The sequence below is a fragment of the Pygoscelis adeliae genome, unplaced genomic scaffold, assembly GCF_000699105.1.
Source record: "Pygoscelis adeliae isolate BGI_AS28 unplaced genomic scaffold, ASM69910v1 Scaffold467, whole genome shotgun sequence".
NCBI lineage: Eukaryota > Metazoa > Chordata > Aves > Sphenisciformes > Spheniscidae > Pygoscelis > Pygoscelis adeliae.
In genome coordinates this window covers 170404-188337 of record NW_008825253.1, presented here as the reverse complement: position 1 = coordinate 188337, position 17934 = coordinate 170404, and the positions used below count along the sequence as shown (strand labels likewise).

Sequence of the window (17934 nt, the reverse complement as noted above, 5' to 3'; positions counted from 1 at the left end):
GCCTGTGACAGGGACAGGCCACAGACACAGCCCCCGGCCAAAGCCGCGCGGCCTGCGGCGGACGAGAGCACCCTGCGCAGGCTGGGCATCGGAGCACCCAGAGGGCCCGCTGGGCTTTGCTCACAGTCGTGGCGTGGTGAGGGACGAGGGACAACACGACCCCGGGCAGCCCTTGCTGACAACCAGCCACTCTGCAAGGCGAGGCGGGGACAGCAGGTAGTTACCAGGAAGCCAAGCTGAGCGTAGGCCAGGATGAGGACGGCGAACGCCAGCCCCGCAGCGGTCAGCTCCTTCGCGGACTTCTGAAAGGTTTTCCCGAACACAGACCACTGCCTGACAAAACGCAGCTGCTGGGCAGCCTAGGACCAGGAGAGAGGACGGTGTTACAACAGAGGCTGCTGCGAGATCCTTCCAGCCCAGGGAAGGGTCTTTCAAACGTCTCTACAAGTCTGAGAAATGCAAACTCCGGCAGAGCAGAGGACATCCTAATCAACGGGCTCCTTGCAGACAAAATCATCCCATCAGCCACACTAGGGTGAATTCCCCAAGGGAACCGAGGGCCCAGAGGCTTTAGAGACCCAAAGCGCTACAGCAGAGTTGCATGTGGCATCACTGCCCACCACCTCTGTCCCGCACTACAGTCTGGATGTGGCAGCAGCCCCGCTGCACGTGGTCAGCGCCTGGCACAGCAGGACCGCAGTCTTGCATTTGTTTTTACTTCAGGGCCCCCTGCTACCCCTTGCCATGGGACTGTGCACGGACGACAAGCTGGCACAGGGGGAACAAAGCACACACCCCTGCCCACGTGCTGCTCCCAGCCAACCCTCTCCATACCTGCACAGTCAGGAGGAAGAGGAGGGACGCAGCCAAGGTGCTGAAGATGGTGTTGAGAAAGGCCACCTGGTAGAAGTTGGTGAAACCCTTGCGGTTGTTGAGGTACTTGAGCCACTGCTGGTCGGCAAGGGTGGCTTGGCTGAGGTGCACCACCACGGTGCAAGTGGTGAGGAGGATGAAGACCCACTGGCCGTAGTTGCCCCACAGGGTGAAGTAGGCTCTGCCTTCCTTCTTGATGGACAGTGACTCAGACACCACGAAGTAGACCACAAACATCATGAGGAAGACCTGGGGGAGGAAGGGAGAAGTTACCAGGGAAGGAGAGGGCAACGCTGGACTGCTGCGCTGCACCGGGGGACGCTGCAGGCACCCCAGGACAGCAAAAGCCCCACGTACTAGGCCGAGTTCTGGCAGTCTACAGCTGGAGCACCCCCCGCGAGTCCTTCCATGCCTTCCTCGCTCACCCGGTGCCCCGCTCCCCCCTGCCCTAGCAGTGAAGCTCCCCAAAGCACATCCAATGCACTTGTGGCAGGGGAAGAGGGCTCCGCTTACACTGAACCCTGGCCCAGGCAGGGTCTCTGGGGACATGGCTCAGCTGGCTGATGGCCCCGCTGGGGACAAAAGAACAAAAGCCTCAAGTTTCCACAGCGACAGGCATGAGTTCAAGGAAGCAAAAAGGCTGAGACAAGACCAACAAATGCTGCCAGACAGGAGGAATCTCCTTCCCCTCAGCGGTGCCAGGGATGTTTTCTGTGTGCTGTCCAGGCATGGAAGTGGAGTGGTGACAGGCATGGGGACAAGTGGCCTCAGGCAGGGGAGCTTTAGTCCACAGTGACCAACGCTGCCCTTCTGGGAGCCCAGGCAATGGGTCCCCAGAGCCCTCTGTGCGGTGACCGAGAGGGAAGAGGAGTGCAGAGAGGAAGTAACAGACTGACCATCATGAGAAGCTGCAGTGTGACACCCCCGCTGAGCCGCAGCAGCGGGAAGGGGCTGATGGTGACCGCGGCGATGGCCTGGCCGGCCCCCAGGAACTCCAGCTGGAGGGTGATGACAGCGTGCAGGTCCACGCTGGGGTTATACTGCATCAGCTCCACAAAGACTGCCCGGCTCCTGTGGAGGGGAGAAGAGCAGCTCAGGGCACTGGGACAACACCAACTCTGGGCTTTGGTGCCACTGTTTTGTAGGATCATAGATCCTCTCTCCCTGTGACACTCCAGCAACACCCCTTAAAAACCTGGGTGACAGTACATTTCCTTCGCCCCTGCCACACTTACATGTTGTCGATCCAAGTGTGCTGCTGAAGGAAATTCAGCTGAGCCCTGCTTTCCTCTAGTGAAGCCCCCAGCTCCTGCACGTAACCACTGCTATCGTAGAAAGAGATGTAACCCCAGTACCAGACCCTGCAGAGGAAGAGGAGCCATGGGGTGAGAGCTGAAGGACAGAGCAGCCGCTGGTATGCTCTCCTATGTGGCAGGCCAGGAGCAAGCGTGCAGATGCAGACCCTGACCCCTGTGCTGCACATCCGAGGGCGACAGCTGCCTCATTATTTATTTCACAAGACAAATTTCAGAAGTGCATTGATCCATCTCAGTGTTCCCAACCTCAGAACAGCCCCAAGCCCTGTGGTGCCCCAGACTTCAACGAAGACGCATCCAGGAACAAACCAGAGCAGAAACCAACAGTGATTTAATGTCCAGTATGCTGGTAAAGGCCCATCTCCCATAACCCACTTGAACAGAAAGCTCGTGCCGCTCGGTGGTCTCTGTGGCTGGGTTACCTTGTTCTGCAGCTTCTCTCTGCCCTTGAAGCTGGAGAGTTGAACCCGCTGCCCCTGGGCCAGCACTACAGCACTACACTGCCGTTCAGACAGCTCGAGGTGACATGCACATCTCCAGGGAAGTTGGGTGAGCAGCAGCTACGTCCCTCCCACCATTCACACGGCCAGTGTGGACGTGTTCAGGGAAGGGCTTCGGCATTTCTGTGTTTATTTGCACTTTGCCAGCTGGCCTCACTGAGGCAAGGGCCGGCAACCACCCTGGGCACCAAATCAACTGTAAAGATGCAAGGCCTTTGGCAGGTGGAGCAGGGGGTGTAGGTGCAGGCTGGGCAGCTCCTTACCCCGTCAGGTCGGGTGGCGAGTAGGACCACGCAGCCGTCACGTTCACAGCCGCCCTTTCCCAGCCAGCTGCATAGTCAGCGGTAGAAAAGCTGCGCGAGTTGGTGCAGTTCCTCCTGGCAGCCGTGCCCATGCCGTGGAGGACGTTCTGGGCACTGCGCTGGCACTCGGCTGGAATGAGACCAACACTGTCATCCCGTGGGGAGCCCAACGCAGCCAAACAGTGCTGGGGCACACAGCTGAGCTTTCACACCTAGCACCTCCCTTCTTCCCAAGCCACCTCCACGTCCTCAGTCACACCTCCAGAAATCAAGTCAACCTCTCTCTTTAGTGTAAATCCCCGTGATCGATCGCCCCAGTTCATCTCTGCAGGAGCAGAACCAGACGCACACTAATACACATGGTGCAAAGAAAAACCTGCCTCCCTTCATTCAGCCCCAGCCGCATCCAGACCTGGCCTTTTCACCCCTCCAGGAATGTCACCACCCACCCGTTGACAGCAGAGCCACGGGCCCTTGCCCACGTACCTTCCTGCAGCCTGAGCTGGCGCAGCCGGGCTGTCCCCAGCGTGGTGCTGTAGCTCTCCTGACCCGACTGGTTGTTGTAGAGGTAAGGGAGGAAGACCTGCGACATCCAGACCCAGAACTGATCCGACCTGCAACGGGGAAAAGGCGTGAGAGGCAGAGCTCCTGGGGCAGCTTTGCTAGGGCAGTCTCTGCGTGTCTCACCCGTGACCATCTGTGTTTCACCTGGAGGGGGGGGGACTGAGTTTTGGAGAGCTAGCCTGGGCTGCTCTCCTCCCGGGTGCCTGGCTGGCAGGCAGAGGCAGCATTTCCATCCTTTCCAAGAGCTGGGCTGGGGTCAGGAAAATGTTTATTTGACATGCAAGACCTAACGGTGATTGAATCTACTTGGCACCTGGATGAGGATCAGACCGGTGGGTCTGTAGCAGCACAGTGGAAGAGATGATATTTAGGACCAGATTCTGCTCTGCTCTCCGCCTCTACACCACCTTCACCCCAGAAACTCCGACAAGTTCACTGGAATCATTCCCGATTCATATTGTGGTGAATCAAAGTTTCCGTGACTTTGCGTGGCACGGACAAGCCACGTCTGTTTGTGTGGAAGAATCAAGGGGTCTGTAGTGAGACGGGTACAAAGACGCCGTTAATCCCAGGCAGCCATTCCGACGTCAGTCTGGGCTGCCGGAGTTTGCAGTGTTGTGGAAACTCAGCTGGGAAAATTTAATCTAGTTAAACCATATGTGCAGAGCAAGGAAGGGAAGGACTCTGTACTTATACGAGATGTTATTTTTGGTTCTCGTGACCCTGTTTATGGCTAAACCTTACAGCTGTAAATTTTGGAGACAGAGCAAACTTGTGTCCTTTTGACCAGATACAGAAAGATAAACATCTGTAATTCACACAGTCCCTTCCCACAGAGGAAATAATTAAAATTCAAAGAAATTAAAGCTCTCAACGCCCACAGGTCCCTCTGTTCTCCAGGGGAGAAGCAGAACCACAGGGACAAAAAGGGACCTGCTCACCGCCATGCCGTGCTCGCGTGCGAGTGCCCAGCTCCACAGAGGCACCAGTGCTCCCCATAGAGTCGAGAACCTCTTATGGGAGCGACTGTGGTGCACGAGCCCAACAGCCAGCCCCAGCCTGCTCCCCGACTCCTCGCTGCAGCCCTGCACAGCTTCCCTGATATAAAGCAACATCTCGTTCCTCCCCGTCCCCAGGGACTTCGCAGTTACCTCTTGATGTGGAGGAATTCGTTGCTGCCCAACTGCTGCTTGATGGAGCTCTGCAAAAGGAAGGCCCTGCTGTTGCGGGAGGCATCTCCGTAGTTGGTGAGCAGGATCACCAGCAAGAACATCATGTAGATGAGGAAATTCTGGCAAGCAGAGAGTAGAAAGGGATTGCACCCAAGCACGGGGCAGGGTTGGTTCCCAATCCTGCAGCAAATCAGTGCTTTCCACTGATTGCTGACTGCCATGCAGCAGGATCAGGACCCAGAGCATGCTGTTCTTTCTTTTTCCATATGGGAAGCAGCTTAAAATGAAACCCAGACCACAGGCTCATAACAAAATTCTTTGTTCAAAACGGCCAGCCTGGCACCACATGTGTCAGTTGACATGCATTGCACAGCCTCCCTGTACGAGCTCCTACAGCTCCTGGCAGCTCGGCTCATACGGTAGTTATGGGGGTTTCCATCCTTTAAAGGGAAATCACGCCGTTAAAAATAACCTGACTGCGTGAAAGCAGCTGTGTGTTCCCAGCACAAGTGTGGAGGATTAGTACCGACTGAGCTACAAAGAGACCAAAACTTCTGCTCTTAGATGGGAAGTTGTGTGTTTCACAAGACTCAACTAACGAATTTTCTTGTGCAAGTTGGTGTCTACTCCACACTGCAAACCTTGCCCTAACCTCAAACACCTGAGTTACGGAGTCAAACACACCAGCCGCTCCAAACCAACCCCCTTACGGTTCTGCTTTCCAGCCACCTCAGATCTCAGAGCTTCACAGAGAAAGATGAATGTCACTGCCAGTATTTTACAGATGGGGAAACTGAGGCAGAAACTGGACACATGCACCTATTAGCTCAGGAGATCACAGCTGGATTGGGAGGACCCACACAAAGATTTATCTCAGCTCCCAGAGCCAGCACCCTGCCTCTGCCCTAAGCACCACAGGCATCAGGAGATGTCTTACCTTCAGCATCCTGTGCAGCAGTTTGACCTTCCTGGCCTCTTCCTTGGCCTGGAAAAGGGCGAACCCCTGTGGGGGTCGGACTTTGCCGATCTTCTCAGAAACATGCTCAACAAACGGATGCTCCACCAAGGTATCGTCTTCCTCTGGGTGCAAGCGCTTGGCAACCAGTGAGAAATAGAGGGCTTCCAGCAGAACCTGAGGAGACAAGCAGTGTCGTGAGCCTGTGGAGAGAGCCGTGCCACCGGAACCGCCGTGGGCAGCAGCTCCTGTGGGCCTTTCAGCACAGGCAGCGAGCACGGCACAGCTGCTGAGCGCTCTCTTGGAGCAGCTAGACAACCTCTAAAACAAACTGCCATCAGCCCTGCCTCTCCTCCTGCTGCTAGCGTGCACACCCTTCCCCTCCTCCAGGCATACAAAGATGGGAGAGAGCATCCAGTCCACTCAGTGTCCAGTATGACTTGATTAGTATCTGGACAAGACGTTAATTACAACTAATATGTACAGATATCTGCTTGTGTACTCCCTCATGTTATCCTTACCTTCAGGGGCTCCCAGACCAAGAAGGATGCCAGAAAGCTGAATATCCCTGAGATGAGCCACATGAGGGCAACGCTGGAGGAAAAGCCCACCCCGATCCACACTGAGACCCCCGTGGAGGTGGCGAAGAGGAGGAGACTGATACCATGAGCCAGATAGGAGCACCAGGGTGGCAGCAAGCGCTTCCTGAACGTTTGGTCTGCAACTGGAAGGAGGGAGGAAAAACCAGGCGTAAACATTAATGCAAAAGGGTCCAAATGGGCACAGGAAGGGCTGAGCACACCACTCATCCCAGCAGAGAGCTCGCCACCACTCCTGGGTGAGTTTGGAGGGATTATCCCAGACATCTCCCACTAAGCAGCAACACGGACAGCACATTGAAACACAGCCAGCCTCAGAAGAGCAGCGTCCCACCTGCAGACAACAGGGTGGGCAGGAGAAGGAGATGGGATCCCGATTTGGGTAGTGGGATGGGCTTCCTACTTTCTCTCAGAGCCCCAGGACACCGGGCATGCCCAGCCTGGCTGGAGGTGCTGCTGTCGAACCCATGAAAAGCCACACAGATTTGTTGTTCTGGCTGCCTTCAGACTGCCAAGCCGCCCTGCCCTGAGGCTCACTCGGCGCAGCTTCTTTCACCCACCCATGCAAATCAATGCCTGCATAAAGATACTGCAACCATTCATCAACCAAGATGAAATGATGGATTTTTAACGGACCCAAGAGAATTGCTGCTGTGTCCAATTTTCCACGCTGCAGCCCGCCCCTCAGGAAGCCACGAGCTCATGCTAAGAGAACTGATGCTGAGCTTCTCCGCAGGGCACCCGGGCACTTATCACGCCCCAGACCTTGCGGGGCCTGACAGCTTGCTCCCTGCTTTGTGCAAGCCCAGCTGGCCAGCTGTCGTGTTGCATGGCCCAGTAGGAAGCGTCTCTTCTCTTCTTTGCTTTGTTTGTTGATTCGAACTTTCCTTGGCATTTGACTCCCTTTCCCCTCTGGTTACGTACAGAGACTCTCACTCTCTCATGCTGGATGGCTGAAGGGACTGATGGCTGCAGAGGGGTGCGGAGAGCAGAGTAACTGGGGAAGCAGTGAGCAGAGCTTCCCTAGGGTGCACGGCAGGGACTGTCACAGCACTAGTGGTGGCCCAGGGCTTACTGAGATTCAGGCTCCAAGAGAAGGTGGCAGGAAATAGCAAATACCTCCCAAGCAGGGGAGCAGCCTTTCCGAAGGCTCCTTTTCCATCTACCCGCCTGCGCCTCCCAAGTGCTGCTGTGTGCGACGGCCCCTCTTCCTCCACATCCCCACCCTCCCTGCCCTGATGCTGGCACAGCCCTGCAGCCCTGGTACCTGTCCACGTCGACTTGGCTGATCTGCTCACTTCCCTGGGAGGAGCTGCCACGCTCTGGCCTTTGTCATTCAGCTTCTGCATCATGACGGTCTCCACCTTCTCCCCGAACACGCTGGACCTGCCAAGGCAAATGGGTGATATTGGTGAGCCATGCCACTGCTGGCTCTGCAGGAAACAGGCTGGCACCAAGGTGGACTCAACTCCGGTGCCAACACCAGTGCAGCAGCACCGGACCAGCTAGAAGCACTTCCTTCTACAGCAGCGGGCCCAGGCTGCCAAGGCACGCAGACACCCTGCTCTGCGTCTTGTGGAGGAGGACGGAAAGTCTTTCCCCTCCCGTGATCTGCCGCTTTGCACTGGCTACCCAGCGGTGAGCTGCCAGCCCGGCTGGGTGGTGATCAGGGTCCCAAAGAAGGGTGCTCTGGGCACAATAACACAACAGAGATTCAGCCCCCCTTCTCCCTCCCGTCAGTGCCGTGAAGCGAACCCACGTCCCAGCACTCTGTCAGCAGTCCACAAAGCTCTGGAGACACATCTTCAGCTGGCGCTTTAAGGGGATATTCCAGGTGGCTCCTGGAAGGGCAGCAGTGCCCTCCTGGAGCTCTGGCTGTGGGGGCCACAGGAATCATGGCCAGGAAGAACATAGTGACTTGTGACAAGGCTGACCCAGGCATTTGCAATGTCACAAAGCCCAGCTCAGCTCGCTGTGGCTGGGTGTCACCAGCCGCTGCGGAGCTGGGTGGGAGAGCAAGGGACAGGAGGCCTTGGCTCAGTTGCCTTGTCTGGGGGACTCTGCTCCCCGAATACTTACAGGCCTGAGATTAGATCTGTTTCAGCCCTCATGTACGGCCCTAGGTCCTGGGAGTGGGAGATGCCGCTAGCTCCATCTGCCAGGATCTGCCGGATCAGATCCTCATCTGGGGAAAGAGAGTGCAAACACCATTGGCAGGAGCACAGCACACAGTGCCGCACCGGGGTGGTTCTGCGCTGCTCCAGCTCAGCCACCTTTGTGGAGCTGGGGAGGAGGAGGAGGGCCAGGGTGAGGTCCTTTTCCATGGGACAGCCCTCCCCTCCTCCCTGTCTTCCAGCTCCTGTCTATCCCAGCTTGGCTATGGAGCCTAGCATGAAACTGCAGGTATAGGAGGCCAAGTTCTTCTCCTTCTCCAGCCATTTACAGAGGTTCAGAGACACACTGTGGCCTTGCAACCAGTGAAGAAGCGCTGGTTGCTTGCAACATTCAGATCCCACGGGAACACATCTCTCCTTGCTCCCAGTCTGCCGGCAGGATGGTGACCGCTCACTTCACACTGATCCACATCAGGATTTCTGCTTTCCCAGACTGAAATCCCCATTAAGAAAATATGACCCTCCTCCTCTGCCCTTCAAATTGAAGCCAGTGGTGATGGCACCAGGCTCTGCTATTTTGCCTTCTCCAGAGCTGAGTCAGAGCTCCTAGGGACCAGATTGCTCCTCCTGCACTTCCCTGGGGCACTCAAACCCTGGCACAGAGCAATGCTACTCACGCACCCACCTGAGGCAGAGAAATATCGAGGCTGTCCCTGGTGAACGCCAAGTGACAAGCTGTCCTCCTCAGTTGCCAATGGGGCCTCGAGTCCAAGGTGGCGGCTGGCCCGGCCTCTCTTCAGCTTCTGGATGGTGTTGCCCATGATGGAGGGGTCGCTGAGGAGGTCTGGCCAGCTGAGCAGGGCCTCGCTGGAGGGCCACCGCACGAGGCTGCGGGAAAACAGAGGAATGGGTGCAATCAGGTATGGGTGGGGAATGGGAAGCATAAGGAAAGCAACTGTGCTAGGACTTCCTAGAAGGGAAACAGCTGTGGGAGCACAACCCCAGTCTACCAAAGCAGAAAGCTACACTAAACTCCTACTTGCTCCATCCCCAGAAGCCTACTTACCTTTTGGAGTCCTCCAAGAACAGATCTGTTTTGGTTTGCTCAGAGAAGGCCTGCGGAGGAAGCAGAGGCATTTCAGGCACATGACACCGGTTTGTGCCTGGTTAAAACAGCGTGTTGTTAACATCAGGGGTCACTGGAAACCTGGAGCCTGAGCTGCTATTAGTCCTGGGTCCACACCTCCAGGAGCCTGCTCTCCTCCAGAGATAATGCCCAGGCACGCTGGGAAGATCCATGCTCACAGACACAGAGCAGTAGCTGGAGACAGCTTGTGCAGTACCCGGGACTGGCCTGGGCAGAGATGCAGGCGAGGGCTGAAGGGCTGTGGCTCTCCCCCATCACTGGTATTTGCCAGAGGCACTTGAGTGCATCAGTTCTTGCACTGACAGCTGTGGATGGACACTGTGTCCGCGCAGGGGAGCGCACAGACCCATACAGCCTGTCCAGCTTTTGGGTGGGAAGCAGGTTACCTCTGCCCGGAGCCCAGGGAAGGTGGGGAAGGAGCTGTCGAGGATTGAGGAGTCCAGGTAGTTGTCGATCTCCAAGGACTGCTGGTCTGAGTGAGTCAGTGTGTGGTTGATGGAGACCTGCAGGAGACAAGAAGGCTTGAGCAGAAGAGGGAGGGATGGAGGTGACAATGTCACGGTGGCTCAGAGCCCTGCTGCTCAGTGGCTCCCGTCAGCTCCCTACTCTGCTGGGGAGCTCCACGCTTGTGCAGGCAGGGCTGCCCAGCGGGGCTGAGAACAGACACAGACACATCCTCCACTGCCTCCTACACACCTTGGGCACTTGCACCCTCACGTACCACAGCCCACTGCTATCTAGGCTGTCCCAGGTACGAGTTCCCAGGAAGCCACATGAGTTTGCAACCTCCTGCAAAGCAGGGAGTGCTTACAGGAACAAGAAATATCAGACACATTTGCTGCTCATCAGTCACTGAGCAGCTGGCTGCAGGATTTAATGGGGCTGCTAATTGTGTCTAACTAGTCATTAAATCCCCAGCTAATCCTTTCACAGCTGCCTAACCACAGCTCTGCTCAGACAGCTGAATTTGTACCCAGGGTAGGCATTTCATTAGCAATGCTCCACTGAGCATCTCTTAAGCTCCTGCCAATGCAGCAAAGGGTCATACCTTTAAATGGCATTTGGGTACCTATCACATACCGAAATCAAGAGGGAGTAAGTGCCTAAACAGCTTTTAAAATCTGCCCTTTTGGTCTCTCTCTGGGCATTGTCAGCATCCAGGCAGTGATCTGTCCCTCTAAGGCCAGGGGCTGCTCCCAGCTCAAGAGGGAGGCAGAGACTTGCTAAGGGCAAGGATCTGGCCACGGTGCATGGCAGCACAGAGGCACAACTGGGAAAGTGCAGAGACCAGCTGGAGAAGTGATGTACCACAAAGGGCAGAATCTAGCCTCAGATGAACAAACCTGGTGGCACCACACCCATCTGGGCAGCCTGCAACTACTTCTCCTCATTACCTTGCCACGAGCCATCCGGAAGAGAAACAAAATGACCAGGTAGAGAGGGTAGACAACCACGCTGGACACCAGACCAACAGCCACTGTGTCCACATTAACAGGGATCAGGTTGGAAACGGCCCCATTGCTGGAGAGAATCAAGAGAGATCAGAGCCCGGTGTTAGCAGGGTCGCCAGCTAAGCAAGGAGTGAGACAAAATTACACAACCTGGCATTTCAGATGTGCAGAGAAAGAAATGAGCATGGGCTGTGCTGACAGATGACACAGCAAAACCAGGTAAGGGGAAAAGCTGATCAGGTTGTCCTTGGTCACCCATCATCCATGTCCTGGTCCCAGATTCTTTGGAACGGGAAGGGCAGACTCAAGGCCACAAGCAAGACAGCTATTCCCAGCAGACGTAAGGTCTGTCCTGTCCTATGTAACGGGACGCGCAGGAGGGGCCCTGAGGAGGTAAGGGACTGGCCAGAGCACCAAGGGACACAGCGCACCTGAGGTGTACGTTCCCCACCACGCCGTACCACACAGCATTGGCACAGAGGAAGAGGAAGATGAGGAGGGAGCAGCAGGTGGCTCTCTGGACACGGGTGAAGCGGCTGCGAGGTGGGCGGTCCCACATGGACAGCCAGACGTGCTTCTCAAAGAAACCTCGCTGCAACTCTGCTATGAAGATCCGGGAGAAGCTCCTCAGCTCCGTCTCACCTGAGCACAAAAAGAGAGAGACTCTCAGGGCCAGCTGCACCGCAGAGGGGACCCGGCTGGGCCTGCCACGGTCCCTCCTTGCAGACTGGTATTCAAGGAAGTATCCACACTGCATCTATATGGTCCCTCCTGCACAGCTGGGTCCTTGCCATGCCTTGTCCTCTAGCACAAAGGACCCAGCAGAGCACGTGGCTGCGCAAGGCATCAATGCAGTGAGGAAGAGCCAGTGTGCAGGCTCTATGGTCTCTCTGCAGTCTCCTGCTGTGGGCCCTTCCTCAACGCAATGAGAACTGCCATGCTGCTCAGCCATCCCAGCCCCACGCCCCAGGGGCTGAGCACTCACTGGCAGCATAAACCTCCTTCTCCACCATGCCATCGTTCTCTTCACTCTCCACTGACAGCCAGTCATTCACCAGGAAGAAGTAGCTCTTGCTGCTCTGCAGGTCCCGGACTATGACGTGCTGCAGGTACCAAGAGGGGCTGAGTCCTAAAAGTTAAGAGATGAAGAAATGTGTTTCATGGCAGACATTGCCTGTGTGGACCTGTAAAGCCGAGAGGGCAAGACAAGAGCCCCTCAGTGGGACGGCAGCAGTTACCCTGTGACACTATCTTCATCAGTGGGAACTGCACAGTCCCCAAGAGAAGGCTTGGCATAGCCAGGTCACCTCCTAGGCTGTACGGACATTACAGACACTGTCACAGCACATCGCGTTGTATGTGTATGGGATAACAGCTGACCAGTCTGCAGACTTCCCCATGATGGAGACTCCACATCCCCCCGCCCAGCAATCTTCCCCCAAGCCAGTGGGTCACCATGGTCTCCCATGAGGGTTAGTCCAAACTGTAGGACCAGGTACCTCTCTCCTGGCCCGGGCACCAGGCGGAGCAGAGCCTGGTTCTGACCTGGGATGTGTCTGACCATCAGGCTGCCTCAGGCCCACACACCCGCTCACGTCTCACCTTTATTGTCGTGCCAAATGCGGATGCGCCAGATGCTCCCCAGACTCCGCTCCGTTGCGATCTGAAACACATCGAGGCTGTTGCGGTGGAAGGCGTTTTCCCCATCCAGATGTCTGTGACCACTTTTATTGTCTACACCATACAGGGCGATCCCCACGTGGGCCGTGGTACCTGGCAGAGTTAACAGGGCTCAGTTAGGGAAGTCCACCCAAGGTGGAGCTGTTCCCCAGCCCTGCCTTCCTGCCAGTGACCTGGTACTAGATGCAATGGCCCTTCAGGGGGGCCACCTGGAGACTCGGGAGAAAGGAATGTGCTCAACAGCCATCCCACACCCAGGGATAGTGTTACACACAGCCTGGAGGGTAGCTGCTCAGATTGGCCTGGTGCATGGACCTTGGCATGCTCATGATTTTCCTCTTTGGAGGGGACTGAATCTGACATTCCTTGCCTTGCTAACACCCTAATGGGAGGAGACGTTTATTCTGGATGTTTTTTCCACCAAGTTGTTGAAAGACTTGTTTTCTTTGACTTCTCTCTGGTAACAGTTGCCAGAGGCTCTTTGGTCCACCTGCTCAACCTGGATGATCCTTGGGTGGCTTCGGGAGAAAGCTGCTGCCAGTGAAACCAGTGGTTACACCAAGATCAATGGGAGCATGTTTCTGGCAGTGACGTGGTGGCACTCCACCTCCATCCTTGCTTAGAGCTTCCACATCCCAACTGCCCAGATTTCCAAGTCCAGGATGATGTCTCTGGCAGCTCTAGCCTCAAACCCAGCCCCGGATCAGAAAGCCAAGCTTTCTGCCTTCATGCCGCTGGGAAAGATTCAGACGGCAAAACAAAGTGACGGGTGCTGGAGGACAGCAAAATAGTCCATCTAAAGGGCCCACAAGGCCTGGATGCTTCTGCAGGAGAGGGTCAGAAGTGAGAAACAATCGCTGCCTCTTGGCTGTTCCTGCAACCACAGCCCCATCAGGGAAAACAGGGTGGGGGTATTTCTATACTGGGTGGTTCCTTCCAGCAGCAGTTGCTTGTCCCACCCCAACAGCAAGCGGTGGGGCAGCATGCTCTTCTCCACAGCTCTTGACCTGCCCCATCATCACACAATAAAAACTATGAATGCTGTGGGAAGCCCTGAACTGACTGTCTGCTCAGTGCTGCTCCAAACACCAGCTCAGCTCTGGGCCCTGCAGGGAAACATTTGGTGCATGATGTGCTGAGGTGAGATCTCAGGGGAACTACACAGATGTCACCCTAGGAACCAAGCACAGGAGTAGACTATGGGCCAACCTGATCCTCTGCCCCAGCCAGTTTTCACCAGGATCTCGTATTTGTACAGCCCGTTCTTGCCGCAGAAGGGAATCACCCCCACTCGGTTAATGTCAATCATGTCCAGCTTGTGCACGATCAGTGCAGCCACTGAGTAGGTCACAAAGCAGACGGCACATGTCAGCAGAACGATGTAGTTGAGACCTGGGCCTGGAGCCTAAAAGAAAAGAAGTATGTTGCAAGGCACTCTCCTTCCCCAGGAGGAACCCCCCTCATTCCCCAGGAGTCATACCGCCTCCTTCCTGGCTATAATTATCAGTCACACACATGACACCACACGGAAATAGAGAGACCTGTCCCTGCCCAGACGGTGTGCTCACAGCCCTGCGGAACAACTGCAGCAGCCGGCTGAAGCTGCTGCAGCAGCTGCTGAGAGCTCTCTGCTCCCACTTACGTCACACCGACAGCTAGAAAAAGCCTGAACGCCCCTGGGAGGCAGGGAGCAGCTGGCAGGTGCAAGCTCGCTGGGATAAAACAGTGCTGGGTGACAGCTGGGAGGAGCATTTGGCATCTCACTAAGAGGTGAACACGCTGCGAGGTGTCCAGAATAGAGAATAAAGCCATCTGCAAAGGTCTGTTTTTAGCTGCAGCAGCCAGGATTCATGATCAGAGGGGACAGCCCCTCCGTGAGCTGTGGCCATCTGCAGCTCCCAAAGGCTCTCAGGTACTTGTGCTGGTCTGCCAGCCGGGCACAGGTCAGCCACGACCCAGCTTGAACGTGAAGCCAACGGGAGCCCAAGGCTTTCCTCTAGGTGACAACAATCTGCTCAGCGTGTGGCAATGCTGCACAGCCTCTGCTGTGTTTTACTCACAGGAAAGATGAACTGGACAGAGTTTGGGGGGACAAACAGACTGGCCCCGAAGGCGGTGAGGTGCTGGGTTAAGCACACGGCCTGGTCTGGCCTGGTCTCTTCCAGCGGGATGATGCCTTCTGTCTTCCACCGTTTCTCCTGCTCGCTGAAGTACTGGCAGAGGGACGTGTACAGCCCCAGAGTCACCTCCACCGGGGACCAGCTGAAATGGTTTGTGATGTTGAAGTAGTATTTCTGGATGGTGTCATCCGTTCTGGAGAAGGGAAAGACAGCAAGGAGACATTATTAACCCGCCTGCTGAAGGGACACAAACCCCGTTCTGATGGATGTGTGCCCACGGAAAGCACCCTGCTGCAGGGACAGGTAAGCACAAAATGTGGAGGAAAAGCCCAGTGAACGTGGTGTAATTTACACCGCCCTCTGGCTGTGCAGAAACTCCGGGGTTCTACAGACCACTTGAATTCTTCTTTATCTCTCTATTATTTCAGCACCTGCAGCACTATGTTGCACATCCTCTTCTCTGTGCTGGCAGCCTTGCACAGCTCTCCCACCCGTCCTTCCCCGCATCCCACTGACCCACACGACACTTCCATCGCAACTCGATGATTCCTGGCTGGGAGCAGATTTGCTCATTGCAACGGTTAATCCCTCTTTGAGCATCCTTTTACCAAAAGCCATGGAAGCTGTGTCAACTTACACAACAGTGCCTCCACTCTTGCCCCACCTATTCCCAAGCTGCCTATCTTTTCTTCTCAGATAATGCCTAGGAATGGCTCGTAAATAACACAAGGCATGAACACACACGCTCCCGGGCAAGGCAGCAAGTCAGCAACTGAAGTCACAAGAATGACTGCTCTGATAAAAAGAAGAGAGCTTTGCTGCAAAACCCAAGAGCACAACAGCGTGCTTAATGAGCCCTGGCACACTCCAAGCAGCAGGCAAGCAGGGTGGACGGGAGCCCACGAGGGAACCTGCTTTCTCCTCCAGTCACATGCTGGGAAGACGAGCTGTGAGGATAGAGGTGCTTTTGTGAAGGTCACGCTGCAGTTCAGGGACTAGGCTAACGTGTGGTGCTTTGCTCCGGGAAATGGTTTCATGAGCTGCATGGAGCAAGCCCTGAATCTGCAAAAGTCAGTGTGAGTCCCTTGGGTGGTAAAAATGGGCAGCTCTGGGATCGGTAGTGCACAGAGAATGAAAGTCTGGACAAGCAACAGACAAACAGTCTACAGCAGCTGTTAGATAAGTGAGCAGAGAAAAGGGCAGCGGGGGGGAGACTCACCACCAGGAGAGGCCATGGGTGAGGGTCATGATACTCACAGGGAATGTGATTTACAGCTCTAAAAAGGGGAACCCTCCCTCATCTGGATCAGAAAGGCAAATCACAGAGCAGCAGCAGATGTCTGGGAAGGAGGGAGTGCCAGGATAGAAGAGGTGCCAATGCTGGGGTGTAGGAATAGCAGCTTGCAGCTGCCTGCCCAGGAGAACTGTCTCCTCCAAGGACAGAGGAGCACTGTGGATAGCTACAACAGCACCAGCCCTGCAAAGCAGCCTGGCATAAGCCATGGCAAGGCCCTGAGCATCCCTCACGAGCATCCACAGGACAGCCTGGGGTGACAGGGATCACAAGGGAGGCTTCTCTTACCTGGGTGAGGTGAAGAAGGTGTAGAGCTTGTGGTCACTTCCAGCCAGGGCATCCAGGCCAATTTTCTTAGAGGCACTGCAGTTGTGCTCGTTGGGCTCTGGTTCGTGATGGAGATAAGCCATGATGAATGGCTCAGGCTCACTTGCAATATAGTGATCTGCATGGGGAGGGGGAGAAAAAACAGAAAGTACTTTATAAACACCAGGGAGAGATCGACCACAAGCCTGCTGCCAGCAGTGGATGTTCAGGGGGGATTATCAGGAACGCAGAAAGTCAGGAGAGATGCTCTTCCAGATTGCACTCTCTCAGTCTGCAGTTCAGGGGATCCCTGAGCAACAGACTCTGGATACCATTGTACCTGACCAAGGCAGAGACAGGACAAACTCCCACCAGTGCTAATGTGGCTCAACAGAAGGGCTGGAAGAAGCAAAAGGCTTTTCAGTGCCAGAATCCACAAGCAAGGATTACACTGGGGACTGGATAATGCCCGTGACAGCCAGAGTCCTCAACCATGCAGTGTGGAACTTGCTGGCTACACCCGGCATGCCCTCCCACACCAGTTATCTCTTGACACAGCTCTCCTCTGCTGCAGCACCCAGCCCTCCTCTCCCACAGGAAGAAATAGCAAAGAGCACAAAGAGTTGGATCTGTCTGCGCTACCATTCAGGACTCTGTAAGTGAGCTGGAAGTGCAGTCCTGCTTCTCTGTTGTTGCTCTCCATAGTCACAATTAGGTTCACAGATGTTCTTGCCTCGATGACTTCAGTGCCAGCAGAGAGATTGTCAGCATCTGTGTTGTTTGACACCATTACAGTGATGGCTTTCTCTGAGTCCAGGCTCCCAATGGGGATTTGCACCCCATTGTGTGTCTGAAACTCCATGGAGGCGACCTTTGTGGACACGGTGTAGTTACTGATGTAACCAAAAGGGAAGGGATTGGAGTCCACTTGGAACATGACTTGAATGACATCCGTCAGGTTGGAAAGGGTGGTGTTGAATGCCTGGGGGATGGAGAACTGGCAGTTTGGTGTGTTTTCGTAGCAAAGCAAGTTAAAGGGATCAGACCGCTTGCCTGTAGCCTTAATTTCTCCTCCCACCAACTCAAGGGGCTCTTCATTCAGCACTCGAGACTTCATGAGGATGCGCATCAGGCTGGAAGACAGGTGGTAGGCTTTGGGAGCTAGCAGCAAATTGTGGGAATCAGAAAGCAGTTCCTGGGGCTTGGATTCTTGTGAAACCGTATTGACAAGGTGAATTAGGTCACCTGCCAGGAGAGAAATAAAGGTGCAAACAGAAGAAGTGGTAAATAGCCTAGATCACTGCTACAGTCTAGGTAACATCTGACACCTTCCCAAAACAATCAGACAAGTCTTTCCTTACTGTCTTCTCACTGTAACTCTACACTGTGCACATGACCTTCCGCACTGGAAGTGTTCAGTAGCCCATAGCTAAAAATAGAGCTGTCAGCAATTCCTGCAGGCTCTCGGCTAATCTACAAAGTTCGGTGGTGAATACTTAATCACCACAGACTTTTTTTTCCTCCTGTGAAGTGACTAGAAT

At 55.1% G+C, this 17934-nt stretch overlaps 1 protein-coding gene across 1 annotated transcript in view; it reads right to left on the bottom strand.

Annotated features, from left to right (window-relative positions):
* The window catches only part of PKD1 (polycystic kidney disease 1 (autosomal dominant)), a 54523-nt gene that overhangs the window by 1595 nt on the left and 34994 nt on the right, over positions 1-17934 (bottom strand). Inside the window, exons 24-45 of the mRNA XM_009329398.1 lie at positions 17036-17638; positions 16376-16532; positions 14734-14986; positions 13883-14078; positions 12596-12766; positions 11979-12122; positions 11425-11635; positions 10937-11063; positions 9929-10045; positions 9462-9511; positions 9081-9283; positions 8361-8466; positions 7549-7667; positions 6204-6406; positions 5665-5859; positions 4707-4846; positions 3478-3605; positions 2953-3121; positions 2109-2234; positions 1770-1944; positions 835-1122; positions 225-359 (exon numbers count right to left, since the gene is read on the bottom strand). Coding sequence (XP_009327673.1) covers positions 225-359; positions 835-1122; positions 1770-1944; positions 2109-2234; positions 2953-3121; positions 3478-3605; positions 4707-4846; positions 5665-5859; positions 6204-6406; positions 7549-7667; positions 8361-8466; positions 9081-9283; positions 9462-9511; positions 9929-10045; positions 10937-11063; positions 11425-11635; positions 11979-12122; positions 12596-12766; positions 13883-14078; positions 14734-14986; positions 16376-16532; positions 17036-17638 — 4016 coding nt within the window. The remainder of the gene's footprint in view (positions 1-224; positions 360-834; positions 1123-1769; positions 1945-2108; positions 2235-2952; positions 3122-3477; positions 3606-4706; positions 4847-5664; positions 5860-6203; positions 6407-7548; positions 7668-8360; positions 8467-9080; positions 9284-9461; positions 9512-9928; positions 10046-10936; positions 11064-11424; positions 11636-11978; positions 12123-12595; positions 12767-13882; positions 14079-14733; positions 14987-16375; positions 16533-17035; positions 17639-17934) is intronic.